This window comes from Acartia tonsa, chromosome 14, assembly GCF_053477335.1.
Source record: "Acartia tonsa isolate MP-2025a chromosome 14, ASM5347733v1, whole genome shotgun sequence".
Classification (NCBI taxonomy): Eukaryota; Metazoa; Arthropoda; class Copepoda; order Calanoida; family Acartiidae; genus Acartia; species Acartia tonsa.
Window position 1 is genome coordinate 27,075,144 of NC_137273.1, and position 20,763 is coordinate 27,095,906.

General features: G+C 31.1%; 1 protein-coding gene across 1 annotated transcript in view; it reads right to left on the reverse strand.

The window, feature by feature from the left end:
* Positions 1–71: 71 nt before the first annotated feature.
* Positions 72–20,763, reverse strand: part of LOC145306053 (bicaudal D-related protein homolog) — an 80,319-nt gene continuing 59,627 nt past the window's right edge. Inside the window, exons 5-23 of the mRNA XM_080147981.1 lie at positions 19,566–19,606; positions 19,156–19,213; positions 17,637–17,731; positions 14,319–14,387; positions 13,975–14,133; positions 13,480–13,581; positions 12,888–12,936; positions 12,412–12,492; positions 11,779–11,855; positions 11,221–11,295; positions 9,312–9,395; positions 8,713–8,756; positions 5,796–5,869; positions 5,231–5,314; positions 3,565–3,608; positions 3,233–3,307; positions 3,012–3,081; positions 2,778–2,868; positions 72–2,624 (exon numbers count right to left, since the gene is read on the reverse strand). Of these exons, the coding sequence (XP_080004107.1) occupies positions 2,434–2,624; positions 2,778–2,868; positions 3,012–3,081; positions 3,233–3,307; positions 3,565–3,608; positions 5,231–5,314; positions 5,796–5,869; positions 8,713–8,756; positions 9,312–9,395; positions 11,221–11,295; positions 11,779–11,855; positions 12,412–12,492; positions 12,888–12,936; positions 13,480–13,581; positions 13,975–14,133; positions 14,319–14,387; positions 17,637–17,731; positions 19,156–19,213; positions 19,566–19,606 (1,563 nt within the window). The 3' untranslated portion in view covers positions 72–2,433. The remainder of the gene's footprint in view (positions 2,625–2,777; positions 2,869–3,011; positions 3,082–3,232; positions 3,308–3,564; positions 3,609–5,230; positions 5,315–5,795; positions 5,870–8,712; positions 8,757–9,311; positions 9,396–11,220; positions 11,296–11,778; positions 11,856–12,411; positions 12,493–12,887; positions 12,937–13,479; positions 13,582–13,974; positions 14,134–14,318; positions 14,388–17,636; positions 17,732–19,155; positions 19,214–19,565; positions 19,607–20,763) is intronic.

A 20,763-nucleotide genomic window follows, 5' to 3' on the forward strand; every position in this document is an offset into this window, starting at 1 on the left:
AATTTTTTTTTGTCGGACGGACGGTTGCGCAGAGAAAGTAAATTAAAGACTAGCTTCTGAAAATCTAAATCTTACTAATAAAAATTTATTCTATTATCACTTATCCATTATTAAACATATATTACAAGCTTTTTAGTTAAGAGGGGACATTAGTATTTAGAAAAGTATTTCATATAACATAACAGATTTAAATTCATGATAGAAATTTAAATTTGAATTCTTTATTAAAACGTTTGGAACCAAAAAAAGTATAAAGTTTTAGAGCCAACAAAAAATATTGTTTTTAAAAGCTTTAGGTAAGAGTGTAATTTGGAGTCCAATATCCCATTCCTCCCTGCATATTTTTTTTATATGAAGTACATCAGTTGCGAATCATATATGTATTCAAATAGAGAATAGAACTGAGGTGGATTAAGGCAAAAATTGTTTTCGTGAAAAATCCACCAAAATCACATTTAAAATCTACAAAAATTAAACAAAATCATAGAAGGGTTATTAACATAAAATTTATTTAATCTTTATAGATTTTTTATGTGATTTTGGAAGATTTTTCACGAAAACAATTTTGCCTAAGCGATTAGTGGGGCAAATTTTTTTTAAGAATCCACCTCTGAACAACTGAATATTTGATATGCCGCTAAAATGAACCAATCACGTATCGCCTCGACATATTACATCCAATACTGGGCTGAGATGGGTTTTTAAAAGATGCCGCGTTTTTTCTCGACATTTTTTACGCTATGAATAACAAGTGCGGCATTCGCGAAATCTAAACAGAGTATACAACTTAAGAATTCAAAGTTTTAAAATTATTATTTTAGACATTTGTATAATGTCTAATATAGCTCTAAAAAGATATATTAATTAATATGCAGCAAAAATGGATTTAAGATAATTTGTTTTTCTTTTCAAAAAGGCTTAACCAACAAAAGCGAAATAATTAAATAAATAGTTGTATACTCTGTTTAGATTTCGTGAATGCCGCGCTTGTTATTCATAGCGTAAAAAATGTCGAGAAAAAACGCGGCATCTTTTAAAAACCCATCTCTGGTATTTTAACAAGGAGACACGTGATTGGTTGATTTTGGCTGCAAATTCAAAAATTTAAAGTTATTCACCACTATATTATTATTAGATCATGACTTAAATCTTTGTTTACTCTGTTTTATAACATCGTACAAATAAAACAGTATCTTTCTTTTCAGTGTTAGTATTTGGGATTGTTAAAATTTAGTTTTAAAAATTCAGATAAGTTATTGAATTAATTATTTCCTATTTGGGATCTTTTCAGAATAAGGCAAATTCTCGACCTTGTTTGAAATCTTGCAAAAAATGAAGTTGAAAATAAATTTCTCTGGACTAAAAAATATGTTTTTATAGAAAATATAAACCATTTTGATTTGACAGTCAAAATTTTTGCCCATTCTGAAATAAAATTAATTCAAAGCTATTTTTACAAAAGTTAGACGATTTTATTTCCTAAAAAATCTATTAAAAGCTATGTTAAAACTAAACAATAAGTGTTAATATACATAGATTATACATTTTTATCATTTCAAATATTTTTTTTTCTTCTAAAACTATCATCTCTAATTAATTGATCTAAATTCTAAAATATTTGTTGATAAAAATGTTCAACTATCACAGCCTTTACAAATATAGGTGGGTTTTAGAGGTTATTTCACAGTTTTAAAGCTGGTTGTGTTTTAGACCCGATACCACAATCAGGGTTTCAAAAGGGATAAGACAATGGACGATAAATTGTTATACATCCAAAATGATGATAAACCAAATTACCATTTCTTTAAATTGGAAGATTTGATGATAAAGTTTGGAAATGAAAGGATTTTACCAACCAATTAGAGTTTAATAAAAGTAACTAACCAGCAATTACTTATAAAACTTTGGGTACCAGACCATTGTCCCCTTCCTCCCTGATTGAATTAATTTGTTAAAACTGTTCAAATTAACCTCAAAACTCACCAAAACTAAAACATCACAGATGTGTTTAATAACTGCATTTTTAATATTAACATGTACTGTTAGAACCCTCCTACATATATTAAACCTACATCGCTAAATCCTAATAGAACCAACTTGACACTAATTTACCTAACATAACCTAACCTAACCTTGTCTAACTTATAGTGCATGTCAAATTGAAAATGCCTTTGCTATACTTTTTACAAAACAATTTTAAACTCAATTCAGAAAGTTTAAATTTTCTGTTCAGAATTTGATTTTCATAAAAATTAATATTGTTACAGCAATTACATTAACATGAGGTATTTTTCTAATAATTTTAGATATTTTTTTTTACATATGATTTTCTCCCAAATTCTGACTTTTTACATGGACGTTTATTAGGGGTATAAATCTATTATGTTAAAAATGCCATTATAAATGTTTGGAAAAAGCAGATCATTAATTAAGTTATGTTCGTTGAAAGAAAGAAATTATTTTGCTGTTATTATTGTTATTGTTAGCTATGCTGTTTTGCATATTTGTTGTATTTGTTCCATTTAAAGTCGTCGTTGTTTGCTGATTGGCACCAGTGGTGCTCAACTTCTTTTCCAAATTTTTTGGCGGGCTTTTCTCACTCTCGGATTCAGATAACTTTTTACCTAAAAAATTTTAAAAATAATAATAATGCTAAAGTGGAAAATTAATCAAAATCCTAACTTAACTATATGGAAAACAGTAGGATGAGGTCTGCCAACAAATTAATGAGTTTATGTTAAAAAGAAAGACATAATAATGATATGATAGATAGATACCTAAAACTGTTTGAAGATCAGCCTGCCAATCATCCAGCTGTTCAGATAGTGAGACTTTTTGCTGTACAGCCTCAAGCAACTGAGAATTTGCCTAAAAATACAAAAAACAAGATGACAACAGTAAATGAAAACAGATTGAGTTTTTTCTCAAAACTTTTTTGCATAATAGTTTTTAAGTACTATACCCCTTCAAAGAGCACAAAAAATTCAAGAAAATTTATAAATTTTTTTTACCTGCATAATATCAATTCTAGCTTTGGCGAGTTCAACTTCAGCGCTGTTCTTGCGCTTAACCGCGGCATCTCTAAAATAATCAAAAGTCGTCTTCGAGAGTAAAAAATGTTGTTTGCACAGAACAGGACGTTATGTTGACTTAGAATTATGGCATAGAATTAATCTCAATTTCAAGCGACCTGATTGTTAGGAAATAACATTTTTTAAAGAAAAAATCGTACCTGACATCCCAAGCTTTTTTGATCATTGTATCTCTGGATGAGGACAGGTTTTCTAGGTCACTGCGTAGCACACATCTTAATAACGTATTGGTTAATAAAAGCTAAATTTCCAGGTCACTACCTTGCAGAAGTCTAAATGATAATTTTGATAAATATAATTGATGAAGACATGTTTCCCAAGTCATTGCATATCAAACATCCAAATATCAATATTGATTAATTAATTTTTATATATAAATAATTATATTTATTGATGGAATGATTCTTACTTAGAATAGATTTAACTATTTCCGTCCGTCTACCTATCTGTCAATCTTTCTTTCTACACTTACCTCTCTTCTTCGACAGTTTCAAGTCTGGTCTTCAAGAGATCCAACTAAACAAAAAAAGATTTTGAAGTAGTTTGATATGTGTTTTTTCCATTAATATAAGTATATCAGGTTTTAGGCTATTGAGCTAGGAATACATCACCTCCATAGATGAGTTATCACCTCCGGAAAAAAAACCAACCTAACTTCTGTTAATTATTTGTCGGTTGCTACACATCTTCTTTAATGGTTGTTCTGTTATTTACCCACCCCCGCAATAAAAAAAGCCTGAAACCTTCACTTTGGTAAAAAGGACTTCTTATTATACTTCATGTTATTTTTTTCATTTTTTAAAACATGTATCATTTGATAATTTTGAATAATCCGCCACTTATTTCAACTCAAGCATTCTATTGTGTTGTTTTATTTGATTTAAACAATTTGAAGTTAGCAAAATCATGGAACCGTAAAAATTTTTGCTTTGCTTGCAATACAGACACAAGTGCATATTATTCTCAAATAAACATGCAATCATCTTCTCTTGTCTAACAAGGATCTAAAGAGATATAACATTAATAATTTAATGTTTTTATCAATTATAATAATCAAAACACCGATTGTGTAATTAAGAATCTACTGTGAAGGGTTTAGACGCTGTTTTCGATGAAAGACCTAACAAAAATCAACCTAGACCCCTTAATCCTAGTTTCCACAAACATTAACTAACAGCAACATCGGATTTATAATCATTGCTCCGTAAAAATATCAATTTTAGGATCTAGAATTAATTCTCTTTTATCGCACAAACGACCAAAAAAAAACACGCCCCATCCCCGCCCCATGTATGTAATATAATATGTCTAACCCCTAACGGAAGCTGTTACCTTGCGGGGCTCATTAAGCTAAGAAAGAAGCAATTCTATCTCTAAAAATGAAACTAAAGAATCAAAGACAATTGTCAGTGGATGGGCTGAGCTTTGAGCGAATGAAAAAAAAAAGAAATAAATAGTGTTTCTATCCAAATAGGGGGGGGGGGGTGAGAAATAGCTTCCAACCAATTCTTGGCAAATTACCTTTTCCCTACAGATTAGCTTAATAGTTTGACGTTAGTGTCTTAATTTTTTTTGTTGCAAATGTTTTTATTTGTTTTTGAACCAGACTTCCGTAACATTTTTTGGTTCCATGATTTTGTCTCCTACAAAATTAATAGTGTTTATACAAACGAGTCAAAATAAAAAAAAACCCGTACAATTGAAGGGATAATATTCTCGAAATTACTGGGTTGATAAAATTACACTCTTCAGAAAAGCTCAGTAAATCTATCGTGGTGAATTTAAAATTCAACTTTAAAAAAAAATTGAAGCTATGTTGATAAATTAGATAAAAAGTAAAAATATGCATGAAGAATTTGAATATAAAAGTTAAGGATTCAAACATACATAGTATGTATGTTAATTAAAACAAGGATGACAACATCCATAATTAGTCCAAAGACAATTAACAAAAGTTTTATTATCACGTTATATTATTCGTTTGCTTAAAAACTTCTATTGAATTTTGATCTTAATTAAAGAAAGAAAAGGTAACCCTCTTTATGTTCAATTTGAGAGATAAAAGTGATGAGGCGGTTTTGTGTTGTGTGCACACCGGGCATTTTGAGGGGGGGGGGGGGGTTGCAGCTGCTACTCACCCGACTTCTAAGCTCTAATATTTCGTCTTCTTTCCTCTTTGACTGTAACTCAGCCTGCTTCAAAGCTATTGAACCTCTCTCCACCTTTAAGTTAAAAAATGAGGGAGATTAGAGGAGAAGTGGGAAAAAAACAATAAAAAAAGATCTGAATAATCCCTCATTTTTATGATTTTACATAGCTGATTTTTGAGTAACTTTATGCCTCTACATTAAAATTAAATAACACAAATTGTTTAAGAATTAGATGAAACAAGGATGACAACATCCAAGTAAATAAGCATAAAAAGTGATAGATTGACAGACAAATAAATTTTAAAAGCAGATTTATACTGTAAAGGACTTAATTCAAATAATATTTATTTAAAAAATCACTAAACCTATCACACAAGTCTTACATATGTCGTAACATATGTAGTTGTTTGTAAATTGTCGATCGTTGTTCATTATTTCTGTCGACTAGATGACATTAATAAAAAGTAGCAATGGCTGACATATTATCAACATACTTAATAGCTAAACATTTTTATACCCAAGTAGAAAACGCTTAGCGCGTTAAAAAATGTACCTGTTCAATGGTAAAGTGTAATTTCTTTTCAATCTCGAGTTTGCTTTGGCTATTTTGTCCACAAGAACCACAATCTAAATAAAAAAACTTATAAATTTAAAAAGATTGAAGTATTTTGTCACAGGTATTCATTCCTTTAATTGCATGACGTTTGTACGGAAATTTTAATGTACATAGGAATAAGTTGCTATTTATTATCTGTCAAAGCCTAAAATACCCTTTCCCTTGTTTTTTTCTTGGTACTAACCCCCTTGTTGTGCAATAACCCTACATGGCTACACTGTACCCAATATAACCTAACCTATGACAAGACATTAACAAGGAAAAAAAAAACTCCGCCCTCCCATTACTTTTAAATTTTTAAAAATTTATTCGAAACTATGGGGGGAACGGATTCTGTGCTCGTTCAACAATTAGAGGTAAATTGCAATCCAAGAGGAAAAAGAATGTCATTTCTTTATTTAAAAACAAGGATACTGAAATACACAAAAGAAGAAAATAAAAACTATAATAAGAAAAATGATAATTTAAAGCATCTAAAGGGATAAGTCAATGGAAATTAATATATCTCCACAATTATGATACATACACAAAATTACACTTTTGTAGTTTTAAGAAGGGAAGGGAGAGTAAATTCTTTATTGCCCCCTTAATCCTTCTTACTGTCCTTCTGATACAAAAATGTTTTAAATGGTTTATTGTACAACAACCAGATGCTAGGATTTGATCATCAGAATGTTGGAGCATGAAATTAATTTTGCAGATTATTATTTTATTCCTTTAATTAACAGGAACTTAAATTCTCTTTAAAATCTTTTGACGGTTTCCCTCATACAGCATAGAACAAACGAAGTTTTTGCTAATCGTAAGTTAGGTTACGAATCTTAAAGGTTAGAAGAGCACCGCAGGGTTTGAGTCTTAAGCTACTATAGTAGTTACTATAATATTAGAATAATTATGTGGAAAGATCTCTTTTGTCACAGGCTCTATCTACACAGTATCTCGATTTCCGCTCTCATTTGAACTTTGTGGAAAATAAACTTTACAGACAAAAGGACCTTACTACTTTACATTATAGAACAGAAGCCTTCTATAATCTATATCTATCCTATAATATAAAATAGCTTTTATAAAGTTTTTTTGTAAGTATCATTTTACACTAAGCCAATTGGGTTCTTTAATAGTTTTAGCCTGATTTTTTTTATTTTTATAAATTCAGGTCGTAAAGGTATGGTTTATGCTATTGTTCTACCCGCTTACCTCCCTATTACCGATCTTCTAAATGCTAGGGGTAAAGCCACTAACAGTAAAATTATTCCTGTATCTTATGGTAAAACTATATTGAATATAAGATATATAAGTTTTCCGGAATTTTAATGTTAGGGGGAGATTTGAAATCTGCATCAAATTTTAAGAATTTTTAAAAAAAAATTCGTTTTTTGTATAATTCTTTATCTAAAAGCGGAAATGCATTTTAAGTTAATTAATTTTGACCAATAGGATAGGTGGATTTTAAACTACCTGCGCTCTAATTGGTTGAATGATGTACGCCATCCAATCAGAGCGCAGATTTTTTAAATCCACCAATAACAGATGCCAAAATTAACTAACTTAAATTGCATTTCCGCTTTTAGATAAAGAATTATAGAAAAAACGAATTTTATAAAAAATCCTCAAAATTTGATGCAGATTTCAAATCTCCCCCTCACAGTGCCTTCTAAGGTGCTTTGACTTTAGTGTCAGAACCTAAATTGGGACATAGTGCATTTCATTACCCTAGGTTAGGTAACTTTATTTCACTTTTCAATAAAATCTAAAATGCAGCGGTTTTTGAGAAAATTAAATTTGAAAATTTCAAGTTCAATTTTCACCCACTAGGAGTTACCGTATAATCATAACAAGAAAAGCAAAGATTATTTATTTTTAATTTTGAACAAGTTTGCTCTAATAAATTTCTTCATAAAACCACTCCTGAAGTGATGTAATTAATGGCTATTTTTATCAATTGCTTTGCTAAGGTCACAGAAATTCAGCCTTAAATAAATCATATATAGGGAGGTTTTATGACTGACTTTATAAAAGCAAAGTTGTTCAAAATATTAAATAAATAATCTTTGATTTTCTTGTCATGATTATGCGGTAACTTCTAGTGGGTGAAAATTTAACTAGAAATTTTTAAATCTAATTTTCTCAAAAACCGCTGCATCTTAGATTTTTTTGAAAAGTGAAATGAAGTTACATAACCTAGGGTAATGAAATGCACTATGTCCCAATTTAGGTTCTGACACTTAAGTCAAAGCACCTTCAAAGGCACTGTGCCCTAACTTTAAAATTCCGGAAAACTTATATATCTTATTGAATAACCTTAACAATTTAATTTTCCAAACAATTATCCTTTTCCTAATTATTTGATTCCTGTAATGATATTGGTTGAATAATTCAGATTTTATTGTTTGCAAAAGAAAAGATAATTAGCAAAGTGCAGCTATATCATAATTAGAATGTCTGTATGTCTTCCAATAACAAAATATACAGGGGGGTTAGTGACATTTGGCTGTAAATTATACTGGTACTAGTCAAAGATGCATAATTAAATGATCTCATTTGTAGTCTTCAAAATTTTGTGATATTAATTGGTTTCTACAAACTAGCTGTGTCCAAACTTTTCAAACAATAATTTTAAACAACAGAAGGGGCAATTTGTTTTCATAATTCTCTATTTACTCAGGAATGGGGATATGCAAATCGACGATATATCAATCTTATGTAAATAATTTGTGTTAAAATCTCCCTATTTCAACTTAATTACCTTATGAAAGGAAGAGATGGATATTGATTTAATGAAATAAAAATCAATAGCCAATCAGATAATTACATTACTAATACGAGAATTTGGTGAAGAACTGATAAAACTCACCTGACAAAGAATTGTTACCGTTTCCAGTGTTCTTGCTTTCTTTTCTAAAAAAAACATGGAAATAATCATCAAAGCTAGATTACTGCTGTCTCGATTCAAAACTTGAATGGATAATTACCACTTTAAGTAGGGCTAAGCTATAACTTTTTTAACGAAGATTACAGTTTTGAACACCTTTTTTAGATTTTTAGAATTTGAAATGTCACCCAACATCAATTATGTATTCTAAGAATTCTACGTTTTGAACATTTTAGTATTTAAGTTGTAATTATCAACTTATTAGATTAAAAGGAAACAGCGTAAAGTGTTCAATAAAAAGTTACGCCATACAATACAAATGACCAATGATAGGCCAATATACATTGTAATTAACCAATGGTAAATTGTAAATGGATTTTTATTAGTCACTTGTATTGTATGGTGTCATTTTTATTAAACACTGTTTCGATTAAATTTTTTAAATCTTAAAAAGCAAACAAAAAATTATTTGATATTAAAGAAAGACAAACATGAAAAATCTTTTGCAAATGAGGAAAATTTTGCATCAAATAACCTTTTATAAAAAAAAAACATTTATAAAAAACAAAAAGTTTTGTCACCTGACAAGTGCAAGTATGAGAGCACGGATTTCTTTAACCAGATTTGTTAACTGTCCGTTTCTTAGAGAATTAATTGTTGGGATACTGAAATAGAAATAAGATTTATTCAAGGGAAAGTTTCACTATAATGCTTACGTCTAGTAGGTCTACATGTTCAGTCAATAGGTTGGACAGCTTTATTAGTTAATAAATGCAACAAATAGAATTATGATACGAATATAATATTTTCTATGATGCTTGGTCACTATCATGTGTCCAATTAGATTTTCTTACCTGGCACTACTAGTAGTAGTACTAGTGTCCATAGAGTCACTATCATGTGTCCAGTTAGATTTTCTTACCTGGCACTACTAGTAGTAGTACTAGTATCCATAGAGTCACAACCATGTGTCCAGTTAGATTTTCTTACCTGGCACTACTAGTGGTAGTACTAGTGTCCATAGAGCCACTATCATGTGTCCAGTTAGATTTTCTTACTTGGCACTACTGGTAGTAGTACTAGTTGCCAAAGAGTCACAACCATGTGTCCAGTTAGATTTTCTTCTTACTTGGCACTACTGGTAGTAGTACTAGTAGCCAAAGAGTCACTATCATGTGTCCAGTTAGATTTTCTTACTTGGCACTACTGGTAGTAGTACTAGTAGCCAAAGAGTCACTATCATGTGTCCAGTTAGATTTTCTTACCTGGCACTACTAGTGGTAGTACTAGTAGCCAAAGAGCCACTATCATGTGTCCAGTTAGATTTTCTTACCTGGCACTACTAGAAGTAGTACCAGTATCCATAAAGTCACAACCATGTGTCCAGTTAGATTTTCTTACCTGGCACTACTAGTGGTAGTACTAGTGTCCATAGAGTCACTATCATGTGTCCAGTTAGATTTTCTTACCTGGCACTACTAGTGGTAGTACTAGTATCCATAGAGTCACTATCATGTGTTCAGTTTGATTTTCTTACCTGGCACTACTAGTGGTAGTACTAGTATCCATAGAGTCACTATCATGTGTCCAGTTAGATTTTCTTACCTGGCACTACTAGTGGTAGTACTAGTGTCCATAGAGTCACTATCATGTGTCCAGTTAGATTTTCTTACCTGGCACTACTAGTGGTAGTACTAGTATCCATAGAGTCACTATCATGTGTTCAGTTAGATTTTCTTACCTGGCACTACTAGTGGTAGTACTAGTATTCATAGAGTCACTATCATGTGTTCAGTTACATTTTCTTACCTGGCACTACTAGTGGTAGTACTAGTATTCATAGAGTCACTATCATGTGTTCAGTTACATTTTCTTACCTGGCACTACTAGTGGTAGTACTAGTATCCATAGAGTCACTATCATGTGTCCAGTTAGATTTTCTTACCTGGAACTACTAGTAGTAGTACTAGTGTCCATAGAGTCACTATCATGTGTCCAGTTAGATTTTCTTACCTGGCACTACTAGTGGTAGTACTAGTATCCATAGAGTCACTATCATGTGTCCAGTTAGATTTTCTTACCTGGCACTACTAGTGGTAGTACTAGTGTCCATAGAGTCACTATCATGTGTCCAGTTAGATTTTCTTACCTGGCACTACTAGTGGTAGTACTAGTAGCCAAAGAGCCACTATCATGTGTCCAGTTAGATTTTCTTACCTGGCACTACTAGTAGTAGTACTAGTATCCATAGAGTCACTATCATGTGTCCAGTTAGATTTTCTTACCTGGCACTACTAGTAGTAGTACTAGTGTCCATAGAGTCACTATCATGTGTCCAGTTAGATTTTCTTACCTGGCACTACTAGTAGTAGTACTAGTGTCCATAGAGTCACTATCATGTGTCCAGTTAGATTTTCTTACCTGGCACTACTAGTAGTAGTACTAGTATCCATTTATTTATTTATCATGTGTCCAGTTAGATTTTCTTACCTGGCACTACTAGCAGTAGTACTAGTATCCATAGAGTCACTATCATGTGTCCAGTTAGATTTTCTTTCTCGGTCCCTAAAAAATCATTTAAGAATTTACATTAAAGATCTCAATTTTATAATTTACACGGACAAATACATAAATGGTCAATATGTAGCTGTTAATTTTGGAATTGCTAAATTTGCTGTTAAAATGAACCAACCAGATATCTCCTTTTCAAAATACAAGCGTATTATTGAATGTATTTTGAAACATACACGCTATTAGTTCATATTAGTGACAATTTCGAAGTTGAACACAGCACAAAAAGTTCTACATAAAAAATAAATAAAACATTTAGATTATTAGAGACAGAAATATTTTATGTAAAATCACTCATTATATCCCGTTTAACACACATATACAGAGCATTTAAGAGAACCCTCGTCAGGATAGCCAGATCGAACAAGCAAGTATTATATATTGGCAGGCCGACACACACATTAAAAGAGTAGTTCCGCTACTAAAAAAATAGTGAGGGGGGGGGGGCTAGTAGCCATAACCCCAAACGCTTCTTACCTTATTAAAGCGCACATATTCCTAAGTTGAGAATAGGCTGAAATAACCTCTTCCCCCAAATCATCCAACCAACTTTCCTAAACAAAAAGATATATTAATCTTCAAATTAATTCTTTATTTTCTTATTTCAAAATTCTGTGTTACTAATTATTAAAAATATTAATTCTTTTTGTAATAGGATTGGTAAGTCCATAAAATGTAAAATGATTAATAAATTTTACGACGTTTTATCATACATCGTTAAAGTCACTAACCAATTAAGCATACATGAAACAAAGTACTACCAAAGTGTCATGTGTGACGTCGTAAAATAGTCTCTTATCCATTTCACTTCACACATGTAGCTGTGTTTAGTGCCCTAGGAAAATGGGGATAGGTGTCACAGCTTTTGGCCCATCTATTCTATTGACGTCATAGTATAGGGGAAGATAAATCGAAGGGGGAAAGAAATCCCCTAGAAAAGATTTGGGGTAAATGGTATTTCCTGACGGCAATAGATTAAGTAGGCCAAAATCAGTTACATCTATCCCCATTTTGCTAGGGCACTATAGACAGCTACGTCACACATGACACTTTCCAGTGCTTCGTACAATCCAATATAAAGAAAACTGTGAGCGCAACTACTCTACATACCTGACACGTCATTTCTTCATCCTCATCGTCCAGTTCAAATTCGTCCAGCTCCTCGATAACATCAAATTGTCGTCGCATACTCTGCAAATAAGAGAAGTTGTTTCCAAACTATCCTGTCGAAATTACTAACACATTGCCTTTTTTAATAAAGTGGTCGTTGCTAAAGCTTAAAGTCTCGGTAATCGCAAAAGAGATTGTACTCTACTTCTCAGTGATCACAGAGAAAGAACATGTTATGGCTTCATTTTATGTTCCATTGAATGGGGAGGAGGGGGGGGGAGGGTATACAACCTCAAAAAAATGCCCTCTCCCCCCTAAAAAGATTATTTACACAAAAAACACGCTATATATGTATCTAACATAGTTAGCATATGAATTAAATTTGCTACTGTAAAAATATAGGAGGAAAACTTCAATGAAAAGCAAAACTCATTTTTACAAACTTTTCTGAGATCTTAAGTGAAAAAAACACTAACCTTTTCACTATCGCTGCCAGACATCTCTAGTTCTGATTGCAGTGACATTCTATAATAAAACATAACATGAAAAAACAAACAGTATGGGCCCCTTGTTTGCACGACCTTTTTCTAGATAACATTATTGTCCATTCCCCCTAGTCTTACTATTTGTACAACTTCTGTAGATCAAAATTAGTGGTTGAAACGTTTGAACACTCAACTTAATGAATAAACCAATCAAAATTCACTAAAGTCCCCGAAGTTGTTAGGTAAACTAATAAGAAAACATTATTATAAAACTTTGGGGAATAGAGTAATAAACAGCCCATTGTTCTCTCTCTCTCTCTTGCACTGTAAGGGTCGAGACTCGGACCTCCTAACCATCCGTGCATAAATAGATGCGCAGTCGCATAACTACCTGCAAGAAGGTGAAGATGACCGGCTGCGGGAGAGTGTTTCCAGATATAACTAGTATTAACTACCTGCAAGAAGGTGAAGATGACTGGCTGCGGGAGAGTGTTTCCAGATATAACTAGTATTAACTACCTTCAAGAAGGTGAAGATGACCGGCTGCGGGAGAGTGTTTCCAGATGTAACTAGTATTAACTACCTGCAAGAAGGTGAAGATGACCGGCTGCGGGAGAGTGTTTCCAGCTTGTCCAGTAAATGGTGGTTTGTACTCCGTAATTCCTCAATTTCTCTTTGGCCTTTTCTAAACATTATAAGAATATTTAATAGATTATATCCTTAATAAGTGTCTTCGTATTTGATATAATTTTAAAGACAATAATGTATCCTTATATAAAAGTAACAAGTCTCTGACTGACTGTCGGAATGGATCAAGCTGACTGCATATCCTATATGTTTTACAGTAGTGCAGCATCGTATAGGTCCATTGACTGAAACCTCCATAATTCCAAAAAGAATCAACCCTAAACAAAATATGCCCCCCCCCCAAAAAAAAATACATATATATATTAACCATTTCTTTGAAAATTTAAATTAAAAGTGGGGGATAAGCTTAGCTCCTTCCCTCCAGTGCCAGTAATATAAAAAAATAAAAGTTTTCACATATACACTTATCAACTGATCAATCAAAATATACCTAATCATTAGTTCTTGTTCCCTGTGTTTTCTCTCGAGTGTAGTTATGGAAGTGTTTGACATCTCTAGAGACTCAGAGAGAGTATCCCGCTCAGCTAGCAAGTCAGTTAGTTCCTTTTCAAGCTCCTCCTTACGTGCAAGCACATGGTCAATTTCATCCCTAAAACCAAAATTTAATTCATAAAGAGAGGTTCTGTATATTAATTGTAACATTGAAAATGCAATAAACATAGATAAGATAGATAAGTAGATTTTTCTATGTATTATATAAATTTTATCCAGAAGTCATATTTAATCATTGCAATGTGAATCTTTTATTTTAAGCAACAAAATGTTTAACATTACCTCAATGATTCCATCTCATTGAAATGTTCTTGCATGCTGCTTCTACGTCGGGAAAACTGGGCCGTTATCCTAAAAAAAATTGTAATTAAAAAAATGTATTTGATGATGTATAACTTTCTCATTATTATTTAGACAGTTGTCCTCAAATAGGAAAAGATGTTTATTGCAGAAAGATTTCTTTGTTGACAAAAAGGGTTTAAATGAATTAATTTTTTTGTTGTTGTCAATTTCTTACAGGTTTTTGTCTTTTGATTTAAATGTAACAACTCTGAATCGATTGAGTTCTCCTTTTAATGAAATCTTCACATAATCCTCTGGTTGGTTTTAGGCTATCTTATTTTTTAGATTTGTGATAAAAAAATTCAATTGAATAAAATACTAAAAATAATCTATTTTTATTGTACCATTGTAAATCTAATTTCAAAATATGACCTAAATTATTTTAAAAGCTTTAAAGAAATATCTTTTATTATTACACGTTTTCTTGTGTTTTTTATCAAAAAGAAATAATTATCAATAAACCAAAACAAAAGTTAGATTAACAAGAACAATTATGTCCACAAATTCAACACAAATTGAATACTCACATTTTCGCATGAAAGCGAAAGAAATTGAAAATAAAAGTTATGGTCAATAAATTATGTATGTTTGTTTTAAATCTGTGGAAGTAGTCAGTAACCAAAAATTTATGGTCATTAAGTGTTATTGGCGTACTTATACATATATACAAGCTTTCCACAAATATGCAGAAGGGGTAAGTGTAAATTACCATTTTGGTTCTGTTTAGATTTTGAATAATGTTTAATTGTTCTTTAATCTGTAGAAGTCGTCAATAAACGAGAAATATACGGTAGTTAAGTGTAAGTTGCGTTCATTGACGGTCGGACTAACAAACTGCGATGTCATGATACTAAGGTAGCTTCGCTACTAAAAATATAAAACCAAATTGGAACATGCTGTAATGCAAAAATAATTATTTTGCAATAAGAGACAGTGATAATTTTTCTATAAGAAAATAAAAATGATTTTGTTTGCAATTAAGGCCTTTTTTGTTCATAAAAAATGCAGCAATAATGAGCTAACAATGAGCTAACAACAAGAACGGTGAATTGTACTACTTAATAATATCAAAACGTAATAGTGACAGTAGAATTAAGCCTTTTTTGAGACTTCGGTATTGTGGAGGGGGGGGGGGTATTTATCATAATTGGGGATATAATTCAATTTCTCAATTTTAACAAATATTATCAATGTACAAAATTCTTTAATCATTATCAATTAGAGAAAGATTAGTTTTTTTGAGGTGCCATATTCCAGTCCATAAAAATTTCTGGTTGTGGTGTTTTTACTATTGATTTTTTTAATAGCAAAACTTCTTTCTAAAACTTTATCTATCAATCAGTCCTTCTGGGACTTGGATAAATGAGCTTTTCTCGGCTGCTAACTATGATAGACATCCAAAATTTAGGGAAGATTTGCTCTACCAACGATCATCCAGAATATAATTCACTTCGTCCGTCGGTCTGGCAGTCATGAATTAAAATAAATATTTATTTAATTTTAAGGGTTTCGTTATTTAAAAAATGTTATCGCATCTTTTTCTATTTCTTTTTTTATACAACCTAAAATTTGATGCTTAGTTTTGAACGCAAATAAATTAGCTTAAAACCCTTCTGGAAACTATGTGAACTCAATTGGTCTAGAAGTACGCGAGTTTTTTGTGACAAAAAAATCCCTACTAGTATACATAACAGGATAATATAATTTTTTAAAGTTGCAATTTATAATTCTATATTAATTGATATAATTTAATGATTAAATAGGTGATATTTTCAAATTATGAACCGTTAAAAGTCATATATGTGCTGGGACAAGAGACCAGCATGCTGACAAACAATTATAAGTTAAAATTACCCCAAAACTCACTTCCTTCCTTCATCCCCCCTTTCTTACCCATTTCCCTATAGTTACAGCACTAAACAAGGTTTACGACTCATCTTACTTATAAGTTCAAAAAAGTATAACCAAAGTCAAAACCGATCCTCATTCGACAAATCCAATTAAAATTACCAAAAAAAATGTTTTCATATATTTTATGTAAAGAAAATAAATGATTACATAAAATTTCTACTTAAATTAAGTATAAAATACATAATTTCTATGATATCAAGGAAACAAAGGATATTTTGTAAAAAGTTTATTTTTATAGAAACTAAATAAAGATGAAAATATCCATAAAAGTTTAGAAACAAAATAAAAAATATGTACAATAGTATTTGTATTTGTATGTATTTCAAAATTTTTACTTTCGTTAATACAGTTATTATAAAATAATATAAAAATAAGTTACGAAATAGGTTAATGTACAAAGATAGTAGAGATTAGTACACCTCTTTTAGTACAGTCAGTACTGGTAGAGGTTTTACAACTAAACTCAGTTATGATAATAAGTTTAAGGGTGTAGCGAACAAGTGAGCACAGGGGAGCAAGGTGTAGAGCAGTGATAATAGTGATTTATAAGGTTGATCCGAATTGACAATAGCCGTTTCAAAAAGAAAAAGAAAAAATAGGAAAAAATGCACATTGGGCAGAATATCAGAAAAATGTGATTTCTAGTCCTTATAGCAGCTAATTTAAATAACCTGCTCCCCCTCCATGGACGGTCAAGGTATTTGACATAAATTGCCCTATCCCCAATCCCTGATTTTTACCATGAGAGAAAACTGATTATTTTTTCACAAGTTTAATTTTTAGTTATTATCCTATGTAACTTAAATTGAATATTTCATATCACAAAATTTAAAAATAGCCGATCATCGAATGAAAAATACTAACATTTTAGTAAGACAAAACGACAAACCACCAAATAAATAGAAGTAAAATTTGAAATAATTAATGAGAAAGTTTGGACACTTCAAGTTTGAACCAACCATTCAAGATGTAACAAAAGTCCCCAAGGTTTTTAAAACTTCGCTTTTATAGTTTGGTAGTTTTGTTAGATTACTTATATTACTTTCTCTTAAAAGGTTTATTACGGCTAATTAGAGTAATTTTGTATGCAAGAATTTATATAATATAATCAAAGGTTATAGAAACTTTTTTTTTGTATCGACGCTACTTTATGATCCATTTTATCTGTTCGATTGTCCGTCCGTTCGAATTGCTATGGAAAAAATGTGGATATTAAAAATGGTTTTAATGGTTTGAAAGGTTAAAAAAAGGAAAAAGGCAAGGTTTGCAATAAATATAGTATATACCTTTCCCCCCTTTGTTCATTTTAATACTTATTTTTTTGAAAGTTCAATCCTTAAAACTTACCGTTTAACCTGGTCTCTGAGTTGAGTTTCCTTATGCATTGAATCTTTTAGGTCTTGAGTAAGCTTCTGGTTCTCTTCAGTTAGACAGCTTACAGTCTAGATAGAGAGGTAGATAAAAAGATAATAAGATAGTTAGATAGATTGATTGATTGCATTCCATTGATAGATGGATGGACGGTTTTTGATATATAATATATATTCCATAGATGGATGAGTGGGATGGATAAATGAATAGATGTATAGGAAGATGGATAAATGCATAGATAGATGGTTTGATATGGATGAATAGATAGAATATGGAGAATGGATGGAAAGGTGGATTAAAAGGTGTAAACATGTAAAATTCTAATGATTAATGAATAAATCAATGACTGGATAGGCAGATAGATAATTGATGGATAAAATTATGGACGGATAAATAAATGGAAAATAGATGGATAGATAGTTGGATGCAAAGATGGAAAAATATATAGATTGATGCATGCATGGATGTGTCATTATATATATGGATTTATGGATGGATTAATTGATATATGGATATCTACATGGATGGATATATAAGTTGTAAGATGGATAAATATTTAGATAGCTAGATGGATATATAGATTTAAGAATGATGGAATTGATAAAAAGATGACTGAATGGAAATTTAAAAAAGATTAATTAATTGGTGGATGGATAGATGTCTAGATGTTGTGATAGATAAATGGATAGATATCTAGTTGTTGTTATCAATACATAGATGGATAAATATGGAAATAAAAGAAAAGACAAACAAACATACATTTACATTTACACAGAAAAAAAGGCCAGACGACGAACCAAGAATAAAATATATAATACCTGACTTAAATTTCGTTCCTGTATCCTAGCAGTTGTAGAATGATCCTCTAATATATATTACCTAACTTAAATTTCGTTCCTGTATCCTTGCAGTTGTAGAATGATCCTCTAATATATATTACCTAACTTAAATTTCGTTCCTGTATCCTTGCAGCTGTAGAATGGTCCTCTAATATATAATACCTAACTTAAATTTCGTTCCTGTATCCTTGCAGCTGTAGAATGGTCCTCTAATATATAATACCTAACTTAAATTTCGTTCCTGTATCCTTGCAGCTGTAGAATGGTCCTCTAATATATATTACCTAACTTAAATTTCGTTCCTGTATCCTTGCAGCTGTAGAATGATCCTCTAATATATATTACCTAACTTAAATTTCGTTCCTGTATCCTTGCAGCTGTAGAATGGTCCTCTACTAATATATAATACCTGACTTAAATTTCGTTCCTGTATCCTAGCAGCTGTTGAATGATCCTTTAATATATAATACCTGACTTAAATTTCGTTCCTGTATCCTTGCAGCTGTAGAATGGTCCTCTAATATATATTACCTGACTTAAATTTCGTTCCTGTATCCTTGCAGCTGTAGAATGGTCCTCTAATATATAATACCTGACTTAAATTTCGTTCCTGTATCCTTGCAGCTGTAGAATGATCCTCTACTAATATATAATACCTGACTTAAATTTCGTTCCTGTATCCTAGCAGCTGTTGAATGGTCCTCTAATGCCTCTCTGGTAGTTAACAATAAAGTTATTTCAACAAATTTAAATGCTTGTTATTTGGTTTTGTAAAATATAATAAAGTCTTTTTATTTGGACCTTTAAACATTGATTCATAGTTTGCACTCTGAATACTGTTTAAAGTAGCATGAATTAGACAACTAAGTCATTATTTGACTGTCCTTTGAATGGAAGTTCGATTTGAGAAAATCTCTTTGCTCTTGTTAGTAATGTTTAGCAACTATAGTAAAAACAGTAGATATTAGTTTTAACGTCTCTAGCATGGCGAAGTGAACACCAGACTCGAACCCGAATACTTTTTGAGATCCTTGAGTAGATGTTATAATTTTAAGTTTTTTGTTTCCTTAGATTAACAATATCATTTTGTAACTCTCCAAGTCGTAACTGAAAAAAAAATAGAAATTAAATTATTAGCGTAGGTCTCTTCGACTAAGGTCTGTCCGTAGGTGTGTTATTTTAGAAAGATTTATTAGATAGAGTACACATATACTCTATGAATCATTTTATCCTTCGGCCAATCGTTTATTCTATGGAAAAAATATTTGTTATCAAGGTTTAATTAAACCACTTATATCTGTTTGTTATGCATACTACAACCTAAATTTTTGTTTTTGCATTGTATTTAAGAGCTTTGCTATATATGGATGTTGTCATCCCTGTTGATAACACCAGCAATTTAAATTTTTTGTATCTAAGCTGCGCTAATGTATAACATAATTTTTCTTGTTATTATAAAAAATTGTATAACTACTATTATTAAATACTTTTACCAAATACAAAAATTATCTAACTTTCTGATTTCTTTTTCAAATGAAAGTAAAATCCATGATTATTTTCTACATATGAATGAGAAAAAATTAGCACTCGGCAGCCGCCGCAGTGTTATTCAACCGTATTTTTTCAAGGCAATCCGCAAGATATAAGCTTTAGCCGCATAATTTGAGGCAATTTCTGTTGACTTTACACCGACTTCTGACAGAGCTAACAAACATCTCGACTGAAGACATTTGAAGGATTATTAGAAATTCAATATAAGAATTAATACGACAAAAAAATAGAGCCGCAATTATCAACCGCGGCTGCTTAGCCATGAGAAAAGTCACATTGAATTTTATTTATTTTATTTTTAGGAATCATTTTATTTTAAATCAAAACAGATGTTTGACAGTTATTTAAGACACATAATAACATAGTCTAATAGAAATTCCGGAAAAATTGTTTACCATTTGGCTTAAGAGGACGCAGCCTCTAACTATTATATTATAAATATAGTGTATGTGTTTGTCTATTTGGTCAATAGCACACAGAACTATTTGGTTCTTATTTGTATAATCATTTTTAGTTTTTTTTTATGGGAGGGTGGATATTGATAACTCCTCCCGAAATGAAATGGCCTTTAAACCTTCAGTAGGTACAATTTAGAAAATGAAGCAACTCTATAATCTTTATCAACAAGTCTTTTTTAAACATCTTTTTCATCTCTTGATTATTAGGTGAAATCAAATAACTACAGCGCCATTTGTTTTTGAACATGTTGTTCA